Here is a 26535-nt window from a genome sequence, read left to right as displayed (position 1 = left end):
TACCAAAGGCCTTGAATAAGAGTTCAAATGCCACCATGGTATTCAGTCCGGTTAATTACAGAGGAACCTTGATTATCCAAATGACACAGGCGGGGAGTATTTTCTTCGGATAATCGAAGTTTGGATAGCTGATCTGATGGCCGTGGGGAGCTATCTTGTTCGGATAATCTGAAATTCGGATAATCGACGTTCAGATAATGGAGGTACCTCTTTATATAACACGCTTTTGTTTCAGTCCAGATTAATCAGTGATGGTACCTATGAAACTACTGGATTGTCTTTAGAAACCCATCTGGTTCACTGTTGCCCTTTTGGGAATGGAGTTCTGCCATCTTTACCCTGTCTGGGCCTACATGTGACTCTAGACCCACGTTTCCGCCTGATATGGCCAAGTAAACTGCTCTGTTCAAAACATGGGTAATAAATAGTGGCCGTAATATCTTTTTCACATTAAAGACTGAAAGAAATCCTGGATATTGAGAGAGCAGCACAATTTCTATTCCTGCATTTCCGTTCTTAACTCATTTAAAAGTAAGTTGCAGTTGCTGGCCTTGGGAAGGCTCCAGATGGCCCTGTTGTTATGGCTTGTCAAAGGGAGTGGGGAGGGACAGGAGCAGGAGGAGGAGGAGATATTCACTGACAAATAAGAGTGCTTTGAATGAGTTAATGAGTGCTCACACTCACTCATATATATATATAAAATATACACACACACACAGTGGAATCTGGAGTCAAAGGCAGCACACTCCCGTGGGTGGAAGTCGAAAATTGATCTTCGAGTAGGTGCATTCTAAGCAACTGAAGCAGTTATCGTTGTGTGTCAGAGGTTGCTGGTGATTGTTGTGGTCTCCAATTTAAGAGAGTGCACCTTGAAGCGTTATTTATGGCAGCACTGTTAAGTTAGAGTGCCAACCTGTGTCACTGAGCTACAGGATTTGGGACTTTGTTTTTTGTCATTTCTCGTTCTATGAGTGGCTGGCTCCAGGTATTTGAAAAACGCCGACCCACCTTACCCACGAGAGGGCTGGGTAATAATCTCTGAATCGCTTTAAGGAGATTATGCTATCCATTATCCCTGGGCTAATTCAGTGTCTGGGCCGGAGCCAGTACTGGGGATAATGACGAAGCATCTTGACGCATTGTGGATGGAGGAAGAGAAATCTTGAGCTTTAAACTGCATTAATCGTGTGGAATAGAAGGTGGCCAGTGTGGGGATGTGGGCCCTGCTCGCTCATCAGCTGGTGGATTGAATGCTGCAGACAATATCAACATGACAGGTGAGAGGGTGCAAAGGTCACGTCCATCAATGGCCACTGTGTGGGTAAGGCGTTCCTGCTAATCTGTCAACTGAAGCTGGAGTGTGATCTGGTGGGAACCGTGAGCTGGTGGAATGCTTAATCTACTAGACAATGAGCAGAGGGTGTGATCTAACAGTGTGTAATCCAGTGAAATAAGTGATCTAGTGGAGTGTACAATCGAATAGAGTGTATAAGCCAGTGAAATGAGTGATCTAGTGGATCTGGTGTCATTTAGTGGAGTGTGTGGTCTAACGGAGTGAGAGATCTAGTGAATGTGTGTTATTGAGTGGCGTGTAAGACCTAATACAATGTGTAATCAGGTAGTATGAGTGATGTATGTGATCTAGTAGAACATATGATCTAATATTGCATAATCCGGTAGACTAAGAGTTGTGGTGATGGAAGGGCTTTTGCCCGAAACGTCTATTTTCCTGCTCCTCGGATGCTGCCTGACCTGCTGTGCTTTTCCAGCACCACTCTAATCTAAATTCTGGTTTCCAGCATCTGCAGTCCTCACTTTTTTGCCTAAGAGTTGTGGTGGACTGCGAAATCCAATCGTGTGTAATCTAGTGGGATTAAGTGATCTAATGGATTTTTGTGTGGGTGTGTGTGACCTAGCAGAGTGAACCATCTTACAGAGTGTGATCTAGTGTAGTACACGGTCTGCTGAAGCTTGTGATCCATTGGGAGTGTGATCTGTCAAACCCTATGGAATATGTGACCGACAGAGTGTGAAATCTGATGGTGAATGATCTGTTGGAATGCACAATCGCCGTGGGAATGGCTCAAGAAGGCCGTCAATTTAGTAGAAATGCTCAAAAAGACTTTGAAACGTTTCTATCCATCTCTAGAATGTGCTGATTCATGTTTTGGGAGCGTTATGGTATGGAGGGGCAGTGCGATGGAGGTCAAAGTTTGACTCTCAGCTACTCTCCTGATAGTTTTATATGGAGACAAAGATTGAGTGATTTTAAAAACGAACTCCCTCTGTCAACTTGAAATGATAACTTCAGGTGAAAGAAACACCAGCAACAGAAAAGACAGATGAACATTTGCTGCACTACCATCAGAGCAGAGAAAGCTGGGAGATTAATGATCCCTTTAATATGACCAGACATTAAAATTGAGGATGGGAACTAAGAACAGGAATAAGTCAAGTGTCAGATATATCATTGTGAAAGGAACAGCTAACGAGTTTAATAGCCTATGAACTTTATAAATCTGGAAAGCAGTGAACACATGGTTACGCTACTGGACAAGTAGTAATCCAGAGCCCACACTCATGATTCGGGTAGCCGTGAGTTCAAATCCCACCAGAGTGATTTGAGATTGAAACAAAAGTCTATAAAGGCGCTTGGATTGTCATGAAAAATTCCAACCAGTTCATGGTTGTCTTTCTGTGAAGGAATGAGGCAGCCTCATTCATGATGAAAGGCTTTTGCCCAAAACTTCAGTTTTCCTCCTCCTCAGATACTGCCTGATCTGCTGTGCTTTTCCAGCACCACTCTAATCTGGACTCTGATCTCCAGCATCTGCAGTCCTCACTTTCGCCTTTCTGTGAAGGAAACCTGCTGTCTATAAATGAATTGAATTAGCTTTATTGCCTCAAGTGTTCAGTAAAAATTTGAGGAATTTGCCAGGGTTGGAGGGTTTGAGCTATAGGGAGAGGCTGAATAGGCTGGGGCTTTTTTTCCTGGAGAATAGGGGTGAGGGGTGACCTTATAGACGTTTATCAAATCATGAGGGTAATAAATAGGGTGAATAGACAAGGTCTTTCCCCTGGGGTGGTGGAGTCCAGAACTAGAGGGCATAGGTTTAAGGTGAGAGGGGAAAGATTTAAAAGGAACCTAAAAGAAAACTTTTTCACGCAGAGGGTGGTGCGTGTGTGGAATGAGCTGCTAGAGAGGTAGTGGAGGCTGGTACAATAACAACATTTAAAAGGCATCTGGATGGGTACATGAATAGAAAGGGTTTAGAGGGATATGGGCCAAGTGCTGGCAAATGGGACTAGATTAATTTAGTATATCTTGTTGGCATGGATGAGTTGGACCGAAGGGTCTGTTTCTGTGTTGTACATCTTTATGATTCTATACCCTATGTATTCAAAAGAGTACAGTTAAAAGTTTACAATCACAGCATTACAGCACCATCTTAGGTACAAAGGTACTTTTCTCATTTGTTTTGTTTCTGAAGAATTTGATTTTCACTACCTGTACCTTTGTACCTAAGATGGTGCTGTAATGCTGTGATTGTAAACTTTTAACTGTACTCTTTTGAGTACGTAGGGTATAGAATCATAAAGATGTACAACCTGGTGCGGTGTGTGATTTTTAACTATGTCCACCCCAGTCCAACACTGGCTCCTTAAAATTGAGAAAAATAAAGAAATAAATCGTCCAGCATTGTAGGTAATAGGAATAACTTAGAGGAGAAAGTGAGGGCTGCAGATGCTGGAGATCAGAGCTGAAAATGTGTTGCTGGAAAAGCGCAGCAGGTCAGGCAGCATCCAAGGAACAGGAGAATCGACGTTTCGGGCATAAGAAGGGCTTATGCCCGAAACGTCGATTCTCCTGTTCCTTGGATGCTGCCTGACCTGCTGCACTTTTCCAGCAACACATTTTCAGCAATAGGAATAACTTAGACAAGTAATAAGTTCAGAATATCGGTCTTTCCAACCCAGTCCATACTGGCACCTGGCATCAAGGGAGACCTCCATAGCCTCACTGCTGCCTGTGCCAGAACCACCCTACTTGAGGCACCATTTCTCTGCTGCTGGGCTCCCTCCAGTCCCATAGCAACAGCCGGTGGGATTTGAACACAGATCCTCAGAGGATTAGTAACGTGAAAGAGCTAGTAATCCACTTTGCCTTTGTACCTAAGCAGGCCATTCAGCCCAACTACAGCACACTTGCCTCTCTGCTCCATTTGAGCTGCTTCCCAATGTGGAGGCATTGTGCCCACTGAATTATTTTCCCAAGAAACGGGGCCCCCTGTCAGGGGGCAGCTGGAGACACAGACTCCGGCGATGCTGCACTTAAAACTGGGGACAAGCGGGAGGTCAGCATCAGAGGAGTGCAGAGATCTCGGAGGGTTGTAGGGCTGGAGCAGGTTGCTGAGACACAGAGGGGTGTATGGATTTGAAAACAAGAATGAGAATTTTAAAATTAAGCCTTCACCAGATAGTGAGGCAATTTAAGTCACCGAGCACAGAGTTATAAAGGGACTTGGCACGAGTTACAAGATATTGAAGGGTGGGTGGTGAACTGGGATAGTATTGGGATTGTCAAATCTAGAGGTAACACGAGGCACAGGTAGAGTCATAGAGATGTACAGCACAGAAACAGACCCTTCGGTCCAACTCGTCCATGCTGACCAGATATCCTAAAATCAATCTAGTCCCATTTGCCAGCACTTGGCCCATATCCCTCTAAACCCTTCCTATTCATATACCCATCCAGATGCCTTTTAAATGCTGTAATTGTACCAGCCTCCACCACTTCCTCTGGCAGCTCATTCCATACACGCACCACCCTCTGTGTGAAAAAGTTACCTCTTAGGCCTCTTTTAAATCTTTCCCCTCTCACCTTTAACCTATGCCCTCTAGTTCTGGACCCCCGCCCGATGTAAACATGAAGTCTGCTGTTGTGGCATTTTTGGAGATGAATAACAGCTATCAATCTTCCAGTGTGTATCGGAGGCTGAGAGTCAGAGCTACATTGGAATTCTCTAAAGCCACGTTATTATCTTGCAACCTGGTGACTCAGTGGTTAGCAGTGCTGCCTCACAGCAACAGCGTCTCAGGTTCAATTCCAGCATTGAGTGACTGGGTGGAATTTGCACATTCTCCACTGGATGTGCTCCAGTTTCCTCCCACAGTCCAAAGATGTGCAGGTTAGGTGAACTGGCCGTGCTAAATTGCCCATTGTGTTAGGTGTACTAATCAAAGGGAAATGGGTCTGGGTGGATTACTCTTTGGAGGGTCAGTTTGGACTGAAGGGCCTGTTTCCACACTGTAGGGAATCTAATCTTGCTACAAACTAGCTTTTCATGTACATTTTAAAAATTCTTTCATGGCATGTGAGCATCATTGGCAAAGCCTGCATTTGTTGCCCAACTCTAAGAGACCATTTCAGAGGCATTTCAACCATATTGGTGTGAGCCTTGAATCACATGTAGGCCTTGACCAGCTAAGGACTGATGATTTCCTTCCCTCAAGGCTATGAGTGAAGCAGATGGGCCTTTACAATAATCAATGATGGTTTTATGCTCCTCATTGCTGAGATTTTCTTTATATTCCAGATTAATTATGAATACTGAATTTAAAACCCTCCAGATGCCACATTGAGATTTGAACCCACATTCCCAGGGCATTACATTACTTGTCCAGTGACATTATACTATTGTGTGTACAGCATAGAAACAGGCCACTCAGCCCATCCAGTCCACATTTGTGCTGATACACCATTTGAGCTGCTCCATTTGTTCATCTAAATCCATCATCATAAACCCCTCTCTCTCACTGGCATATAAAAAATGCAAAATGCAGCAGATGCTGGAAGCAAACACAAAGTGCTGGAGAAAATCAATAAATCTGGCAGCATTTTTGGAGAGAGAGAGAAAAACAGAGCAAATGGTTCAAGTCCAGTATGACTCTTATTCAGAATTCAGAACACTTCTGGACGCAGTTCTGAAGAAGAATCATATCAGACGTGAAATGTTCACTCAGTTTCTCTCTCCGCAGAGACTGTCAGACCTGCTGAGTTTCTCCAGTACTTCCTGGCTTTCTTCCTTCATCTGTTTCTCTGAGTTCTCTTTAAACACATCCACACTGTTTGCTTCAATCATTCTCCGTGGGAATGGGTTTCACATTTGCCCCATTCTCTGGGTAAAAAAGTTTCTCCTGAATTCTTGATTGGATTTCTCGATGATGAACTTGTATTGACAGCCTTCAATTATGTTCTTTCACAAGAAGGGGTAAAGTTGTCTCTGTCTCCAAAACCTTTCATCATCTGCTCATCCTGCAGTCTGTATCCTTCACGAGAAAAGATTCTGAGCCATTCCTGAGGTGTACATCCATACCATAGAGTCATAGAGCACGGAAACAGGACCTTCGGTCCAACCAGAATCCCAAACTAAATTAATCCAACTTGTGTGCTCCTGGCCCATATCCCTCCAAACCTTTCCTCTTCGTGTACTTATCCAAATGTCTTTTAAATGTTGTACCCACATCCACCCCTTCCTCAGGAAGTTCATTACACACACGGACTACCCTCTGTGTTTAAAAAAAATGCTTGTGTCTTTTTTAAATCTCTCTCATCTCACCTTAAAAATGTGCCCCCTACCTTTGACATCCCCCATCCTGGAGAAAAGACAGCTACCATTAACTCTATCTCCACCCTTTATTATTTTATAAACTTCTGTACGGTTGTTGTGTTGCCATAGTCTTATCAGCCCATAGGGGCTGCTCTCCCATAAGAGAGAGAAGCAACTGGTGGTGATTTAACCTGAGGGCCACCAGAGCTCAGGGTTGAGAAGGAAAGTCCTTCATGGTAACCTCAAACCAGTGATGAGAGTTGAACCCACGCTGTTGGCATCACACTGCTCTGTAAACTGACAACCCAGCTGACTGAACTAAACCAATTCCTAACTTCTACAAGGTCATCTCTCAACCTCCTTTCTTGTAAATCTTAACCACATTTCTACGTCTTAGCCCATACTTGGGTCTGTTCTCCCACAGCGCATTCACCTGGATCTCTAAACTGATAGTTTAGTGACATTATCACTATGTCACTTTGTGCTAAACATGAGTTCGAGCTCAGGAAGAATAAATCTGTCATTTTGCATGGAGCTTTTTTTCTGCACTTGTCACAGATTCCAATGGAGTCATTAACAAGGACGGAAAGCACAAGCCCCAGTGCTGCCCCTGACCCCAGTCCTGCACCTGACCCCAGTGCTGCCCCCCCATACGTGCTCCTTGAGCACCGCAGCCCAACCCCTGACACGGGCAGAGTGGCCTCAGTCCCTGCCCTTAGCACAGTAGCCCCCCCTCTTTGACCTGAGCATGGTGGCCTTACGACCCCTTTCCAATCCACACGGAGCACAATGATCCCTCTAAGGTCCTGAACCATTTATTGGGCCCCTAAAATACCCACTTGTACCATAGAGTCAGAGATGTACAGCACAGAAACAGACCCTTCGGTCAACCCGTCCATGCTGAACAGATATCCTAACCTAATATGGTCCCATTTGCCAGCATCTGGCCCAAATCCCTCTAAACAGTTCCTATTCATATACCCATCCAAATGCCTTTTAAATGTTGTAATTGTAGACCCTGCTTCTGGTGTGGGAGTTTGCTTTGCACAGTTCTGTGCCTTAAAGCCGAGAATGTTTGGTTTACTAATGCCTAAAAGAATCAATACATTTATTTATCACCTGTATTGATGTGAGGGCTATGTGACAGAGACAGATGTATTTGAACCCAGTGCCCTCTCTAGTCTCTGGCAGCAACTAATGGGATATAAAAGAGACCTAAGGGACAACTATTTCACACAGAGGGTGGTACATGTATGGATTGAGCTGCCAGAGGAAGTGGTGGAGGCTGGTACAATGACAACATTTAAAAGGCATCTGGATGGGTATATGAATAGGAAGGATTTGGAGGGATATGGGCCAAGTGCTGGCAGGTGGGACTAGATTGGGTTGGGATATCTGGTCGGCATGGACGGGTTGGACCGAAGGGTCTGTTTCCGTGCTGTACATCTCTATGACTCTACGACTCTATATCTTTTCCAAATTACTGTTTTTGGCTGTACTCCTTCTGGGCACTTTAATAAACACACATTGAATGGCAGCCTGTGATCCAGATTTTCATCATGTTTGTTAAGCGCATGTCATAGCAGCTTGTCTCCCGCAGGAGGCAGGCTACAATTAGGATAGTATTAGAGTGAGCGATGGGTGGGGTCGCTGGCTCTTAACTTTGTCTCTATTTTCAGTTGATGCCACCAGACGTAACCAACAGATGGTGCAATTGCTACGCTTCAGGAAGTGATTGGAATCTATTCATGTCCCCCACCCGCCCGGCTCTGTGTTCTTGGCTGTTAGTTTAAGTTGGTATTTTACATTTAGATTGATTGTCACAAGTGTATAAAAATATTGTTTTCTCATGTGCCTTACACAAAGTGTAACCACGTTCCAACACACTTGCATCTTGAAACACTGAACATAATGCAAGGTTTTACTGCAATAGAATCCATCTTTCCCTCTACTTCATGTTTCTCCTCCACTGCTCCTTCAGATGCCGCTTGACGTTGGTCAGAGTCTCTGTCACAGGCCCCAGGGTCTCCGTAATGACCTCCACGGTCTCTGTAACAGGCTCCGGGATCTCCGTAATGGGCCCCGGGGTCTCTGTAATAGGCTCTGGGGTCTTGGTTACAGACTCTGAGTCTTGGTAACAGCTTCCTGGGGTCTTGGTTACAGAGTCTGGGGTCTCTGTAACGGGCTCTGGAGTCTCGGTTACGGAGTTCTGGGATCTCTGTAACGGGCTCTGGGGTCTCGGTTATGGGCTCTGGGGTCTCGGTTATGGGCTCTGGGGTCTCGGTTATGGGGTTCTGGGTCTCGGTTACGAGCTCTGGGGTCTCAGTTACGGGCTCTGGGGTCTCAGTTACGGGGCTCTGAGGTCTCGGTTACAGGGCTCTGGGGTCTTGGTTACGGGGCTCTGGGGTCTCGGCTACGGGGTTCTGGGGTCTCGGTTACGGGCTCTGGGGTCGCGGTTACAGGGTTCTGGGGTCTCGGTTACTGGGCTCTGGGGTCTCGGTTACAGACTCTGGGGTCTCTGTAACGGGCTCTGGGGTCTCGGTTACGGGGCTCTGGGGTCTCTGTAACGGGCTCTGGGGTCTCGGTTACGGGGCTCTGGGGTCTCTGTAACGGGCTCTGGGGTCTCGGTTATGGGCTTTTGCTGCCTCCACTCCTCTGCATCTGAGCTGTAGCCATGGGCCTGGGGATGTGTGTGTTCCATTAGGCGAAAGTGAGGACTGCAGATGCTGGAGATCAGAGTGGAGAGTGTGGTGCTGGAAAAGCACAGCAGGTCAGGCAGCATCCGAGGAGCAGGAAAATTGATGTTTTGGGCAAAAGCCCTTCATCAGCCATTCCTGAGTGGTGCTTTTCCAGCACTATTCTAATCTTGACATGTGTGTTTTCCATCCGTCTTACTCCTGATCCGACGCTGTCTCCGTCCATCACACTCACCGGTGCTTCCATTCCTTTATATGCCTGGGCCTAGCCGTGGACTAGAAGCCTCGGCCTAGCCTACGAGTCCAGGGCAGGGGACTCAGGTTGCAACTGACTCGCCGGGAGACCCCGGGTTGGGGTCTGGCTCATCCTGGCGTTGCCGCTGCCAGAGGCCTCCTCCTTCACCTGCCACCCTCCAGGCTCTGAGTCTATTTAAGTCTGTGCTCCATGTTGTGGTGTACGTAAAATCATATCCACGCAGAGAGAAGAACTTAACCCAGCAAGCTTGCCTGTGTAATGCACTCCCAATTCAGCTCCCACATTCTGTCCTCTGTAAACGTGGCAAGCCCAAAGTCATAGAGGTATACAGCACAAAACAGATCCTTCAGTCCAACCCGTCCACGCCGACCAGATATCCTAACCTAATCTCGTCCCATGTGCCAGCACCTGGACCATATCCCTCCAAATCCTTCCTATTCATGAATCCATCCAGATGCCTTTTTAAATGTTGTAATTATACCAGTCTCCACCACTTCCTCTGGCAGCTCATTCCGTACACGTACCACCCTCTGTGTGGAAAGGCTGCCCCTGAGATCTTCTGATATTAAACCTAATTCTAAAAAAACTGGAATACTGCGAGAGTGCTGCACTGTCAGAGGCAGTGTTAAATTAAGGACCTGTGGTGCCTGTTTTGGAAAATAGATCTGTTGACGTCATAGAGTTTTTACAACATGGAAAGAGACCCTTCAGCCCATCATATCCACAGTGGTCATCAAACATCCAACAGTTCTAATCCCATAGAGGGGAGGTGATGGCCTAATGGTAATGTTGCTGGACTGTTAATCCAGAGACCCAAATAATGTCCGTAGGACCTGCATTCAAAGCCTGCTGTGTCAGACGGTGGATTTTGAATTTAATAAAAATCTGGAATTACTTTAATGAAGATCACAAAATGATAGTTTGAAAAGCCCATCTGGGTCACTAATGTCCTTTAGGGAAGGAAACTGCCATCCTTAGGTCACATGGCCTACATGTGACTCCAGACCCATGGTGAACCAGTTGACTCTTAACTGCCCTCTGGGTAATTAGGGCATTAAATACTGGCCTCGCCAGTGACACCCACATCACATTAATGAATTTTAAAAAGCCTTGTATGTTATGGTAGCTCAAGTGCTTCTCTGAGCAGTTTTTAATGTAGATGTAATTTAACCAATGTTACAGAAAACTTCTTCAAAACTTTTGTGTTCTGAAGAAAGGTCACCGGACTCGAAACCTTAACTCTGCTTTCTGTCCACAGATGCTGCCTGACCTGCTGGGTTTCTCCAGCAATTTCTGTTTTCGTTTCAGGTCTTCAGCTCTTGCAGTTCATTGTTTTATCGCTAGCTGGTTGTTCCTGGGAGCTTGCTGTGCATCGGTTGGCTGTCCACTTGTGCTGGAAATGTGTTGCTGGAAAAGCGCAGCAGGTCAGGCAGCATCCAGGGAACAGGAGAATCGACGTTTCGGGCATAAGCACTTGTGACCGTGACAACAACTCGGAGAAATCTGTGGGAGGTGAAGCGCTTCAGTGTGTTGTAGAGGGCGTCATATGGATGTAGCTTTTCCCTAGGAATGGGGCTGCAAACCCAGGTCACGCTGCTAATGAGGTTTCCAGCTGACAATGTGAGAGGTAATGCCTTTCCTCTTTAACCTCTCCTCTCTGCAGATGACAGTGTTTCAGCCACAAGTAGCATGGATGTGGATGACCGTATCTCCTACCTCGAGCAGCGCATGCAGCTACAAGATGACGAGATTCAGGTCCTGAAAGCAGCGCTTGCTGATGTGGTCCGGCGGTTAGCCCACGCAGAGGAGCAGCACACCTTGCTCAACAAAAGAGCACCCAGCAGAGGTATGTCAATGGCACCTACCACACACTCATAGAGTCATAGAGATGTACAGCTCAGAAACAGACCCTTCAGCCATGCCAACCAGATATCCTATCCTAATCTCATTCCATTTGCCAGCACTTGGCCCGTACCTCTCTAAACCCTTCCTATTCATATACCCATCCAGTTGCCTTTTCAATGCTGTAATTGTACCAGCCTCCACCACTTCCTCTGGCAGCTCATTCCATACACGCACCACCCTCTATGTGAAAAAGATCCATTTAAATTTTATTCCCTTTTGCCCTAAACCTATGCCCTCTAGTTCTGGACTCTCCCACCCCAGGGAGAAGACCATGTCTATTTATCCTACCTATACCCCTCATGATTTTATAAACCTCTATAAGATCACCCCTCAGGGAAAACAGCCCCAGCCTATTCTGCCTCTCCCTATAGCTCAAACCCTCCATCATCCTTTTCTGAATCCTTTCAAGTTTCACAACGTCCCTCCGATAGGAAGGAGACCAGAATCGTGTTGGTTCAGCCTGAACGAGAGGAGAGAGCAGCCTGCTCCTCACAAACACTGCCAGCTATCCTTCATGTGTCAACCCAGGCAAACTGGTTTGATCAAGCCTGAGTAATTCCAGTTACTGCACCTTTACAAAGGATAGTTTGCCTTCAGATAGGATGCAGCATTTTTAGAAAATTATTCATTTCTGGGATGTAGGCATCATTGGCTAGTCCCAGCATTTATTGCCCTGTCCCTAGTTGCCCCTTGAGAAGGTGGGGGTGAGCTGCTACATTTCACCTGTGTGGGGTTGACCCACAATACCCTCAGGGAGGAAATTCCAGGATTTTGACCCAGCAACACTGAAGGAATGACAATATATTTCCCAAGTTGGAACGGGGAGTGGCTTGGGGGATCTTGAAGGGGATGATGTTCCATAGATGTACCAGAATGATACTGTATTGTGTTGAAAATTGCATTGTTCATTTTGTCCACTTGAGGTCACCATACCTACATGTACCAGCAGAGGGTGTCTGCCATGAAGATATCGGTTTCTCTAGAACATAGAACATTACAGCGCAGTACAGGCCCTTCGGCCCTCGATGTTTCGCCAAACTGTCATACCAATCTGAAGCCCATCTAACCTACAGTATTCCATGTACGTCCATATGCCTGTCCAATGACGACTTAAATGTACTTAAATTTGGCGAATCTACTACCGTTAGAGGCAAAGCATTCCATACCTTTACTACTCTCTGAGTAAAGAAACTACGTCTGAGATCTGTCTTTTATCTATCACCCCTCAATTTAAAGCTATGCCCCCTCGTGCTTGCCATCACCATACTTGGAAAAAGGCTCTCCCTGTCCACCCTATTTAACTCTCTGATTATCTTATATGTCTCTATTAAGTCACCTCTCACCCTTCTTCTCTCTAACGGAAACAGCCTCATGTCCCTCAGCCTTTCCTTGTAAGACCTTCCCTCTATACCAGGCAACATTCTAGTAAATCTCCTCAGCACCTGTCCAAATCTTCCACATCCTTCTTATAATGTGGTGACCAGAACTGTACACAATACTCCAAGTTTTGTACAGCTGCAGCATAACCTCATGGTTCCAGAACTCGATCCATCTATTAATAAAAGCTAAAACACTGTATGCTGCCTTAACAACGCTGTCAACCTTGGTGGCAACTTTCAAGGATCTGTGCACATGGACACTGAGATCTCTCTGCTCATCTACACTGCCAAGAATCTTACCATTAGCCCAGTACTTTACATTCCGGTTACTCCAACCAAAGTGAATCACCTACTCTTGTCCGCTTTAAACTCCATTTGCCACCTCTCAGCCCAGCTCTGCAACTTATCTATGTCTCTCTGTAACCTACAACATCCTTTGTCACTATCCACAACTCCATCGACCTTAGTGTCGTCTGCAAATTTACTAACCCGCCCTTATCGTTTATAAAAATGACGAACAGCAGTGGACCCAACACTGACCCTTGCGGTACACCACTGGTAACTGGACTCCAGGACGAACATTTCCCATCAACCACCACCCTCTTCTTTCAGCAAGCCAATTACTGATCCAAACTGCTATATCTCCCACAATCCCATTTTTCCGCATTTTGTACAATCGCCTACTGTGGGGAACCTTATCGAATGCCTTGCTGAAATCCATATACACCACATCAACCGGTTTACTCTCATCTACCTGTTTGGTCACCTTCTCAAAGAACTCAATAAGGTTTGTGAGGCATGACCTACCCTTCACAAAACTGTGCTGACTGTCCCTAATCAAATTATTCTTTTCTAGATGATTATAAATCCTATCTCTTTATAACCTTTTCCAACACTTTACCAACAACTAAAGTGAGACTCACTGGTCTATAATTACCAGGGTAGTCTCTACTCCCCTTCTTGAACAGGGGAACCACATTTGCTGTCCTCCAGTCTTCTGGCACTATTCTTGTAGACAATGACGATTTAAAGATCAATGCCAAAGGCTCGGCAATCTCCTGCCTGGCTTTCCAAAGGATCCGAGGATAAATCCCATCCGGCCCAGGGGACATATCTATTTTCACACTCTGCAGGATTTCTAATACCTCGTCCTTGTGAACCTCAATCGCACCTAGTCTAGTACCCTGATCCTATCCGCCAACAACATCTCATGTCTTCTCCTTCTGTTCCAAGAACTTCACAGATACCTGGGCATTGCGTGTTAAACTATGGGAAGCAATTTCACAAATATTCCTATGACATTTGGAAGGTTAAGGATGATTTGATCAAGAGCTTCAAGATATTGAGGGGAACTGATGGAGTTGATAAAGAAAAACTTTTTCCACTGACTGGGGACTCTGGAACTTGGGGTAGAGTGTAGAAATTAGACTCGAGACTGTGGTGCTGGAAAAGCACACCAGGTCAGGCAGCAGCCGAGGAGCAGGAAGATTTGGCAAAAGCCCTTCGTCAGGAATGAGGCTGGGAGCCTCAGGGGTGGAGAGATAAATGGGAGGGGGGTGAGGCTAAGGGGAAGGTAGCTGAGAGTGCAATAGGTGGATGGAGGTGGGGGGTAAAGGTAATAGGTGGGGAGTAAAGGTGATAGGTCAGAGGGGAGGGTGAAGTGGTTAGGTGGGAAGGAAGATGGACAGCTGGGACAGGTCAGGTGGGTGGTGCTGAGCTGGAAGGTTGGAACTAGGATAAGGTAGGTGGAAGGGAAATGAGGAAACTGGTGTAATCCACGTTGATGCCATGGGGTTGGAGGGTCCTGAGGCAGAAGATGAGGCGTTCTTCCTCCAGGCTTTGGGTGGTAAGGGAGTGGCGATGGAGGAGGCCCAGGACCTGCGGAGTGGGAGGGGGAGTTGAAGTGTTCGGTTGATGCGGGTGTCTCGGAGATGTTCTCTGAAGTGTTCTGAGAGAAGGCATCCTGTCTCCCCAATGTAGAGGAGACCGCATCGGGAGCAATGGATACAATAAATGACATGTGTGGAAGTGCGGGTGAAACTCTGATGAATATAGAAGGATCCTTTGGGGCCTTGAGTGGAGGTCAGGTGGGAGGTGTGGGCGCAGGTTTTGCATTCCTGCGGTGGCAGGGGAAGGTGCCAGGAGGGGAGGGTGGGTTGTTGGGGGGGCGTGGATGAGGTAGTCGCGGAGGGAACAGTCTTTACGGAAAGTGGGTGGGGGGGAGGGAAATATATCTCTGGTGGTGGTGGCTTTTTGTAGGTGGCGGAAATGGCAGGGGATGATGCGATGTATACGGAGGTCGGTGGGGTGGAAGGTGAGGACTAGGGAGTTCTGTCCTTGTTGTGGATGGAGGGGTCAGGTTTGAGGGCGGAGGTGCGGGACATGGATGAGGGCATCTTCAACCATGTGGGAAGGGAAATTGCGGTCTTTAAAGAAGGAGGCCATCTGGTGTGTTTTGTGGTGGAACTGGTCCTCCTGGGCGGAGGCAGAGGAATTGGGAATAGGGGATGGCATTTTTGCAGGAGGCAGGGTATTCTAGGTATCTGTGGGAGCCGGTGGGTTTCTAGAAATTAGAGCCAAACTTTCAGACTTTAAAAATAAAATAAATTTCTTCATGCATTGGGTAATTGAAGCTTGGAACAGCAATGGAAATGGATTTTTGAGCTACTGTGGAGTTGCCTTTCATGTTATCTCTTAGGGGGATTTAACGCTCAATATCCTATTGGAAAAAAAATACTAGAATCCCTAAGCCTGCAGATGCTCAAGAGAACATCCCACTCAGACCCGCCCCCTTATCCTATGACTGTAATTCTACATTTCCCATGGCTAATCCATCTTAATTACACATCCCTGGATACTATGAGGTAATTTAGCATGGCCAATCTGTACATCTCTGGCCTGTGGGAGGAAACCCACGCAGACACAGCGAGAATCTGCAAACTCCATTCAGATAATCATTTGAGGCTGGAATTGAACCTGGGATCCTAGAGCTGAGAGGCAGTAGTGCAAAACCGCTGAGCTACCGTGCTGCCTCTCAGAGGATCTGGTCAATGATGCATTAGTGTTTGAGGGATTTTGCTCTGCACCTACAATGCAACTACCTTTAAAAGTGGCACATCAAGGGCAAGTGATGAAACTCAAAATTGCCCCCACTGTGTGCCAGGTCTGCCATGGGCCATCTTGAGGGAAAGTGTGTCAGATAACGGACAACCTCAATCGGGGCACTGGCTCCTGGTCCACAGGGTTGCAGTGTTACCAACCCTTCCATATTGTCAGAGACAAGGACAATCTGTTGAAATTCCTTAAGAACAGACACTCCAATGATAGAGTCCTCTCTCAGGCCAACATACCTAACACTGAGGCACTGGTTGCAATAAGACTGTAAGACATAGGAGTGGAAGCAAGGCCATTCGGTCCATCAAGTCCACTCCACTATTTAATCATGGCTGATGGGTGTTTCAATTCCACTTACCCGCACTGTCCCCGTATCTCTTAATTCCTTGCAAGATCAAGAATTTATCAAACTCTGCCTTGAAGATATTTAGCATCCTGGCCTCCACTGCGCTCCGTGGCAATGAATTCCACAGGCCACCACTCTCTGGCTGAAATCAGTCAGTTGTGTTGGATGGGCCAGGTTGATGGCATAAAAACGTAGAAAATAGGAGCAGGCAGTAGGCCACTCAGCCCTTCAAACCTGCCCCCCATTCATTCAAGGCTCATCATCCAACTCAGTCCCCTCTTCCAGCTTCCTCCCCATCCCTTTGGTCCCTTCAACACTAAGAACTATATCTAACTCCTTCCTGAAAGCATTTAATGTCTTGGACACAAACATGCTCTGCTGATACCAGACTCCAGAATCAAGCTCTCTTCTCGGAGTTTTGTCGTGCAAGTGCAGAGCAGGAGAGCAGCGGCAGTACTTCAAGGGCGTCCTGAATGCCTTCTCATGGAAATGCAAGATCTTCACCAATCCATAGCAGTCCCGAGCCCGAGCTCGGAGCAGATGAAATGGAGCAGACGAAATTCCTCACCTGTGGCAGGCTGTGTACATCAAGCATTGGATTGTCTCATCACCTCAGGACCCACAACACCAGAATGGAATAAAGTCATCCTCAGTCCCAAGGGACTATCCAAGGAAAAGAAGCTTCATTGGCTGTTGAGTGCAGTGGGACAGCTAAAGGCGCTATACAAATGCATGTCTTCCTTTCTCTAACAATGGATGTCAGTTAGGAGTTTTCACCAACCTTCTGTTTACTCCCTTGCGTGGATCAGAGTCCTCTTGCTGACATCCTGTGGTTCAGTCTAGGCAAAGACCTACAACAGCAAGCTGCATTTGTGTAGCACCCTCATGGCATGTCACAGCGGCTCAATCCAAAATGAATGGAGAATCAACCAACGAAAGCTCATTGGCAGAGCCTGGCCAAAGAAAGCTCATTGGCAGAGCCTGGCCAAAGAAAGCTCATTGGCAGAGCCTGGCCAAAGAAAGCTCATTGGCAGAGCCTGGCCAAAGAAAGCTCATTGGCAGAGCCTGGCCAATGAAAGCTCATTGCCAGAGCCTGGCCAATGAAAGCTCATTGGCAGAGCTTAGCCAATGAAAGCTCATTGGCAGAGCCTGGCCAACGAAAGCTCATTGGCAGAGTCTGGCCAAAGAGTTGGGTTTTAAGGAGGGTCTTCACCCGATGAGGTTGACCCTTTGCTGCTCTTGAGGGCAAGTAGCAATGGACAACAAATGAAAAAATGAGAAAATTGGACCAAAAATTTGGAAGAAGATGCTGAAACATTGTGTTTCCGCCCAGCTGAGATCGCAGCGACCGTGATCAAACATGGCCTCCTGCTTCCTGTTCTGGTAGCTCATTTCCTTCTTTCTGGGCACCCTGGGAAGTGCCAGATGCTGCAGCTCCAAGCTTTACAATCACACAATGGTTTGCAATGGTGCTGGAAAAATACTTCTGTAAATATTTGAAGTCAACGTATCTTTCTTATTAAACAGGGAGTTCTGATGGAAGGGACCTTGCCAATTCTGAATCCAAGTTGGAAAAGATCTGATGTAGGACTGTGATCTCTCCGGGAGTGAAGCCTCATGAGGATAATGCACACGACAGAGACTATGGAGGGATTAGAAGGCTGGAGTTTGCTGCGATTTTTTTGTGACCTTGTCTTGGTAACAATGAGCTGCCCGTCAGTCTCATTGGCTTGTCATCATTCATCCACTCTCTGCCTGCTCCTGCCCTCCTCCCCCTCACCGTCCTCACACACAACAAAATGTTTCAGGCACACAGAAGATGTTGAAGTTTTGTAATTGCTACAAGGCAGTAGGTTCTTGACCAACAAGGAAATTAAAAGTTTGATTGGATTTATTATTGTCACATGTACCTCGGTACAGTGAAAAGTTTTGTTTTGCGAGCAGTACACGCAGATCATACCATACAACGATCATAGGGTGATCAAACAGAGCGAGGAATATAATGTTACAGCTGTAGAGAAGGTGTACAAAAAGCAAGATCAGAATGAGATTAGAAATTTGAGAGGAAGAAGCTGTTCTTCAATCTGTTGATATGTGTGTTTAATCTTTTGTATCTTCTGCCTGACAGAAGTGTTTGGAAGAGATTATATCCAGGGTGGGAGGGGGTCTTTGATGCTGGCTGCTTACTGGAAGCTGCAAGAATTATAAATGGAGTCAATGGATGGAAAGAGCGAGGTGAGAAGAGAAAGAGACACAGAGAGAGAGAGGAGAGTGGGCAGCACTTCAGAGGCAAAGACACATGTTGGGAAGAAACACAACAGAATGGCTTGCATGTTGGACTGGGCTGAGTTCGCAACTGCCTGTAGTTTCTTACGGGCCCGGGCAGAGCGGTTGCCTTACAAAGCCATGATGCATCCAGATAGAATGCTTTCTATAGTGCATCTGTCAAGGTCGGTGAGGGTTATCAGGTGTAGATCAGAAAGTGGAGTTGAGGCCACATCCCAGTCAACTGCGACCTCAGCAAATTACAGCCACAATTTGCACTTATGTAACACTGTGGAAATGGGCAAAGCATCGCAAGGATGCTTTGCAGAAGAGTTAGGGGACATTTGAACCACGCGATGAGGGTGTGATGAAACACCAACCAAAACACGCAAAGTCTCTGTTGGGTGAAGCCAGGTGTTCAGAGGCTTTGTTCTAAGAGAACCAGGGTGGGGATCGGGAAGTGGGGGTTGGCTTTCATTTCTATATCTGTGTGGATGACAGTCAGGGTCAAGACCAGGGGACGCAAACTTAAAATGTTTGAGAAAGGAACCAATGAATACATGAGGAAAATTTCTCACTGCAGTGAGTGGTTAGGATCGAGAAGGTGCTGGTTGAGAATGCAGTGGAGGATGGTTCAATCCAGACATTCAAGAGTGTATTAATTATTATTTGAAATGTTGCAAGGTTGTGGAGTAAGTGGGATAAGTTCTTGCAGGATGAGAATCATGGGCTGATTGGTCTTCATCTGTGTTATAACCAATGGTTCTGTAACTCTATTCATGTGACCCTTTTAGTTCTTTACGCTCCAGCTGTTTCTCTCAACAAACATTCCTGGTGCAAATATTCTGAATCCCTTTTACAGAATGTATCTTCTGAAGCATTGTCTTCCATTTTTAAGAATGTATTCATGGGATGTGGCTGTCGCTGATTAGGCCGGTGTATCTTGTAGACAGTACACCCTGCTGCTACTGAGCGTCAGCGGTGGAGGAAGTGGATGTTTGTGGATGTGGTGCCAATCAAGCGGGGGCTGCTTTGTCCTGGATGGTGTCGAGCATCTTGAGTGTTGTTGGAGCTGCCCCCATCCGGGGCAAGTGGGGAGTATTCCATCACACTCCTGACTTGTGCCTTGTAGATGGTGGACAGGCTTTGGGGAGTCAGGAGTTACTCACTGAAGGATTTCTAGACTTTAATCTGCTTTTGTTGTCACAATATTTGTTACTGTAGTTAATAAATCCCTCTACATACAATTACTGTTCTAGCCTAACTAAAGTTATACCATAATCATTTAGAGCTGATGACCAATTGTCATTTATTTTCTTCTTAAAAACTTCTTGTACATAAAACCAAAAACGAAAAGCAATCGTACTTTTCCCTTTCAAAGGTTCAGACATATTTTGACAATCACAGAATGTTCTGTACCACAATACAAGGAAGTTTATTCAGTGAATCTTACTATCCCAAGGTATCCAAAATAGAGTGCTCCTAGATGTTGCAATACCCACCACACTGGTTCTGCCGTTGGATTGAATTCAGGATCATGCCATCTGTTTTGAAATCTTTCACAGTCTCTTATTGTCTGCGTTTGTTCCCAACAGGTGCCTGCCTCTAGCTGCACACTCTGTTCCTTTGCCTCTGAAGTGCTGCCCACTCTCCTCTCTCTCTCTCTCTCTCTCTGCCCTCCTCTTTCTCTCTCTCTCTCTCTCTGTCTCTCTTCCGCCCACATCCCATCTCTCTCTCTCTCTCTCTTTTCTCTCTCTCTCTCTGTCCTCCTCTCTCTCCCCCTCTCTCTCTCTCCCCTCTCTCTTCCGCCCACCACACCGTCTCTGTCTCATTCTCTGTTTCTCTCTCTCTCTTTCCCCCCCACACTCTCTTGCTCTCTCTCTCTCTCTTTTTGTCTCTCTTTCTCTCTCTCTCTCTCTGTGTCTCTTTCTCTGTCTGTCTGCTTCTCAATGGGACAATGGACAGAGATATAACTCCGTCTTGCCTTGTTCCACCTCCAATCCCCACTTCCCAATCCCCATCCTGGTTCCCTTAGAACAAAGCCTCTGAATACCTGGCATCACCCAATACCCAATAGAGCCTTTGCGTGTTTTGGTTGATGTTGCATCACATCCTCATCGCGTGACTCAAATGTTCCCGAATTCTTCTGCAAAGCATCCTTGCGATGCTTTGCCCATTTCCACAGTGTTACATAAGTGCAAATTGTGGCTGTTACACCATCTCAAACCCTTTCCAAATTCCTTCTCTGTTACTGAACATTACCTTTCCATAATAATGTTTCTTAAACCTTTAGTCTATGCACCATCCACTATCCATGGATAAATGCGAGGTATTGCATTTTGGTAAAACAAACAAAGGCAGGACTCATACAATTTAAAAGGAGGGCTTTTGCCCGAGTTATAGACCAGAGAGGCTTTTGCCCGAAACATTGACTCTCCTGCTCCTCGGATGCTGCCTGACCTGCTGTGCTTTTCCAGCACCACTCTAACCTTGACATTGTAAAACAGAGAGATCTACGGGTTCACGTACATAATTGTTGAAGTTTGTTTAACATCGTCGGAGGCTGAGGGGTGATCTTATAGAGGCTTACAAAATTATGAGGGGCATGGATAGGGTCAATAGGCAAAGTCTTTTCCCTGGGGTCGGGGAGTCCAGAACTAGAGGGCATAGGTTTAGGGTGAGAGGGGAAAGATATAAAAGAGACCTAAAGGGCAACTTTTTCCACACAGAGTGTGGTACGGTTATGGAATGAGCTGCCAGAGGAAGTGGTGGAGGCTGGTACAATTGCAACATTTTAGAGGGATCTGGATGGGTATATGAATAGGAAGGGTTTGGAGGGATATGGGCCGGGTGCTGGCAGGTGGGACTAGATTGGGTTGGGATATCGGGTCGTCATGGACGGGTTGGACCGAAGGGTCTGTTTCCGTGCTGTACATCTCTATGACTCTATAGTCAGAGTGGTTAAAAAAGTGTTTAGCACACTTGCCCTCATTGCTCAGACCTTTGAGTATTGGAGTTGGGACGTCATGTTGAGGTTGTACAGGACGTTGATGAGGCCTGTTCTGCATATTTTCATGTGCCCCTTCAATAAGGGAGAACTTGTGGGAACTGCAAAGGTTTTGCAGCTTACGTGCTACTGAATGTAATAAATTGATATATATTTATTTTTCTTATTAACCATATGTTATGATATCCTGTCAGAAATAAAAGTGTAGCCTTTTTGTTTTTTAAATATTAGTGTTCCATATATTTATTTGTAACATTCTAATAAATGCTATAAAATCGTCACAACATTCTTCTTATCCGTAAATAAATAACTTGTGGTAAATGATATAAACAAGTTGTTGCGGTTGTCTGATATTTGGCATTCTTGTGTTGGTCCTGATGAGTGCAGTTTAGAAAGCTTTGACATCATGTTTCTCTCCCGAGTGATCCTATTCCTCAGAGAAAGTAATGTTTCCATCCATATTAATCAGCCAAACCCGACAGTCACACACGTTGCGCTAAAGAGACGACCTTGCTGTTGCTTATGCTTCAGGTGTCTCATGGTGCACATATCCAAGCCAGTCCAGTGAGGAAAGGTAGGACTCAAGGTCACGAAGAGACCATTCAGCCCTTCAGGTCTGCTCCACCATCCAATAAGGTGGCGGCTGATCTGGCTGTGGTCTCAGCTTCACTCTCCTGTCTCCTAACCCCATCAGCCTCATCCACCGAAAATCTCTCTGATGCAACCTCGACTAAATTTTAAACACCCAGCTTTCCACTGCCTCTGGGAGAGAGAGTTCCACACTCAAACGACCCTCTGAAGGAAGGAGAAAGTGAGGACTGCAGACCCTGGAGATCAGAGTCAAAATGTGGGGCGCTGGAAAAGCACAGCCGGTCAGGCAGCATCCGAGGAGCAGGAGTGTTGACATTTCGGGCATAAGCCCTTCATCGGGAATGTGTGTTGAAGAGCTTATGCTTGAAACGTCAACTCTCCTGCTCCTCGGATGCTGCCTAATCAGCTGTGCTTTTCCAACCCTCTGAGAGAAATCATATTCTCCTCACCTCTGTGTTAAAAGGGAGACCTCTTATTCTTAAATTATGTCCCCCAGTTTTAGACTCCCATGCAAGAGGACCACTTTACCTGCACTTCCCATAATCCAGTTGACTGCATCCACTGCTCACAATGTAATGGTCTCCTGTACATTGGGGAAACAAAGCGTAGACTGGGTGACCGGAAAAAAGACCCTGAGCTTCCTGTTGCCTGTCACTTCAACACCCCGTCCTGCTCCCTGGCCAACATCCCCCATCTCAGGCTTGCTGCAGTGCTCCAGTGAAGCTCAGGGCAAGCTGGAAAAAAGCACCTCATTTTCCCCTCAGGGACCCTGCAGCCTTTTGGACTCAACATCGAGTTCAACAACTTCAGGGCTTGAGCTCTCCCACATCCTTACCCCAACCCCCACACACCAGGCCCCTTGTTATCACATTATCTGCTATTACACACAACCCATTGTTAGCCACTAACAGTTCCCATTAATAGCTATTCGCCCTCCAAGCCAGATCATTACCCACTCCGTCTGTCCAAATGTCTTTAGACTCTATCCCCACCTATCATTTACTCCTTACTCCCTCCCTGAAAACCGACACTTTCCTACCTACCAACAGTTCTGAAAAAGAGGCATTGATTTGAAAAGCTAACGCTGCTTTCTCTCCACGGATGCTGCCATACCTGCAGAGCTTTTCCAGCAATTTCTGCTTTTGAGACTAAAATTATACACAGCACTCCAGATGTGGTCTTACCTATGCTCCATACATCTGCAGTAAATCTTTGCTTCTTTGATATCGTTGGGTCTAAATCCTGGAACTCCCCTCTCTAACCGCACTTCTGAGTGTACCATCAGCAAATGGACTGCAGTGATTCAGGAAGACAGCTCAGCCCTCACTTTCTCAAGGGCATGGTCAATAAACACTGGCCCAGCCAGCAACGTCTACATCCAATGAATTAATTCTTTAAAAAAGAACCCTTCCTCTCACAATTTGTTTTGGGGACCAGAATTCGGAACGTTCTCTTGTATATATCCTTGACCGTAGCATTGCCCATCGCCAACTTGCCCTTTGAACTCAAAACAAAAATTATTGGAGATCACAGCGGGTCAGGCAGCATCCATGGAGGGAGAGTCTAGATGCTTGAAATGTTAGCTTACTCTCTCTCCGTAGATGCTGCCTGACCTGCTGTTATCTCCAGCACATTTTGTTTTCAGTTTAGATTCCAGCATCCACAATAATTTGTGGCTGCTCTCGAACTCTGGACTGCCCAGAGGAGCCTCCACTCTGTGAATCACTCTGTGAGGAGCACTGCTCAATAGTACATAGGAGATGCAGTCTGGGTTGGAGGTTGGCGTGGGTTTAACGTTCCTGGGGAAATGTCGTTGATTTACAATCTGCTCTTTCTTACCCCCACCCCGTCCTCCGTAGCCCGTCTCTTCATGCAAACATTGCCCTCGCGGCACACCCTCACCAATGGGACTGCAACACCTCCGAAAAGAAGCAATGCTATACCTCAGTCACCATCCTCACCCAGGAAGGAGACGTCCTCTGCAAAAAGGTAGGGAGAGCTGTTAAATTTGGCCCAGAGGTTATTTCCGCCTACCTATGGCGAGTAAACTATCTATTGTTACCTCCTGGTCATCCGATATAACTGACCTGTTCGTCCTTATGAGTGAATCTTTTCTGGGCTACTTCTAAAACAATTATAGATTTTTTTCAAACAAGGAAACCAAAATTGTTCACAGATGTCATTTGTGGTGGGGGGAGATAACTGAGTAATTGCAAATACCAATTGTTAGTTCTGAACTCTGTGGTGGCTGCTGGACCTCAGTCAGACTGAAGCACAGATGTCAAAATAACTTCTTATCTCATGTCGCCTCATGAGATTTTCATGTCGGCCACTTTCTGATTTTCAGAGGCACTTTCATCATTCTCGCTTACTTCATCATAGAATCATAGAACGCCTACATGCAGAAAGACGCCATTTGGCCCATCGAGTCCACACTGGCCCTTTCACCCAGAACCAGTCTCCATCACTGTAACCAACATTTCCCATGGCTAACACTTAGCCTGCGCACCCCTGGGCACTATGGGACAATTTAGCACGGCCAATCCACCCTAACCTGCACATCCCTGGGCACTATGGGACAATTTAGCAAGGCCAGTCCACCCTAACCTGTGCATCTTTGGACTTGATGCAGTCAACCTCCTGAATTTATGCTGAATTATTTTCAAAGTCTTCTTTAGAAAGATACAGCACTATTACCAAAAGTATTGAACTTTTTGACTTGCAACTCACTCACAACATGTTTTGTTAAATAAGTCTCCCAAATTCTGGATACCCCTCTTCCCAACCCCTGCTCCCCTCCCCCATTGCTCACTGTCACCCCTCTGAAATAGCTACACAGAGGCCAGTATCCCACCACCAAGTCACCCTTCACTTATACATGGTGCGTCCTTGACACTGGTCCAGCTCCCTCAGAGCCAGCTCTCAGAGTGAACAGAACCCCTGACACTCCTGTTTAAATCTGTCAGCCAGGGCTCCCTGATTGGACCAGGTTAGCAGCCCCAATCAGGGAACTCATATTCTGTGAGTTGAAAAGTGTGGTGCTGGAAAAGCACAGCCAGTAAGGCAGCATCTGAGAAGCAGGAGAGTCGATGTTTCCTTTTCTTTAATGGATGTATTTATTGAAAAAAAAATTTTCCCTTTTTTTGTTACAAATATACAAACCAGAAAAAAACAAAATTATGAAAGTACAAAAGTACAGAAACGTAGAAATGATATCATGCTATTGTTATTACAGGAACATTGACAATAAACTGCCTACTATTCTCCAAGATACAGTCAATGCATATTTACTTAAACCAAATTAGCGCAGACTCAAATTAAATGAGATAACACTAAACTAAATTACAATCCAAAAAATTAAATTGCACTACATTGTACTATATTATATTACATTGCTCCACCCACTGCACTTCCATCAGAGCTCCCGTCCATTGGAGCAACAGTAATTTAACCCAGATTTAGTAGGCCTCTCTGCCCACCCTTGGAGACCCCGGACCACCACATACAGCCCTTGTGGCTATATAAAATGCCTGATTAATACCGCCAACAGATCCATGTCTATATAATTTAGAAAGGGCCGCCATGTCTTATAAAATTGCTCCATTCCGTGGTGCACCATACCTGTCAGGTAATCCTGAGGGATGTGCTCCATCACAAGTCCATGCCTTCCTGCAAGACCTGGAGGTTTTTCTGATATCCAGTTCATTCGGACCGTCTTCCTTGCACAGTGCATCAGGATATTAAACAACCTCTTCCAGTGCCCATCCAGAGAGGGAAACTTTGGTAGTCCCAAGGGGAGGGACACCAGATCCCAGGATCCTCTCCAGCTCATTCACTATGGCCCCCCAGTATCCACAGATCTTGTTACAGGACCAAAAGCAATGTGTAAGGGTGCCAATACTGTTTTAACATTTGGGACATTTTGGGGAGGATCCTTTCTTAAAATTTGCTAGTCTCTCTGGCGCCATATGGGCCCTGTGGAGGAGCTTCAATTGCATTGCTTGCGCCTTATTGGATATTAAAATCTTCTTTACATTCCCCCATATATCCTCCCACGTTTCCGATGAGATTTCTTCCCCTGACCCCTGATTCCAAATCTCCTGGAGTGTCTCCATATCCCCCAAGGCATTCCCTCTCTGCAGATGATATATGGTATTGACTGAGAGAGCGTTCCCACATCAGAGCACACTTTGTCCTACATCCGACTTGTGGGGCTGGGTCAAGAGCGTGGTTTTCCTCTGTACGTGCCCCTAACTTAGAAATATCGGAAAAGGTCCCCATTTGGGATTCTGTATTTCTGACCTAATTGGCTAAAAAGACATCAAGACTTCCCCTCAAATAGGTCTCCCAGACAGGAGATTCTTT

At 46.1% G+C, this 26535-nt stretch overlaps 1 protein-coding gene across 2 annotated transcripts in view; it reads left to right on the top strand.

Moving 5' to 3' along the window:
• Nucleotides 1-26535, top strand: part of LOC122542797 (echinoderm microtubule-associated protein-like 1) — a 139515-nt gene that overhangs the window by 23137 nt on the left and 89843 nt on the right. Inside the window, exons 1-3 of one of the 2 annotated variants that reach the window (XM_087983992.1) lie at nucleotides 1154-1277; nucleotides 11227-11409; nucleotides 24030-24159. In XM_087983992.1, coding sequence (XP_087840118.1) covers nucleotides 1271-1277; nucleotides 11227-11409; nucleotides 24030-24159 — 320 coding nt within the window. In that variant the 5' untranslated portion in view covers nucleotides 1154-1270. Of the gene's footprint in view, nucleotides 1-1153; nucleotides 1278-11226; nucleotides 11410-24029; nucleotides 24160-26535 lie in introns of those variants that run through there. The other variant, XM_087983991.1, reaches the window with a different exon arrangement.

This window comes from Chiloscyllium plagiosum, unplaced genomic scaffold (genome assembly GCF_037043375.1).
Source record: "Chiloscyllium plagiosum isolate Xiang-an unplaced genomic scaffold, Cpla_swu_hap1 HiC_scaffold_47, whole genome shotgun sequence".
In the NCBI taxonomy this organism is placed as follows: domain Eukaryota; kingdom Metazoa; phylum Chordata; class Chondrichthyes; order Orectolobiformes; family Hemiscylliidae; genus Chiloscyllium; species Chiloscyllium plagiosum.
Note: the sequence above shows the minus strand (reverse complement) of the source record. Positions and strands in the feature narration are given on the sequence as shown.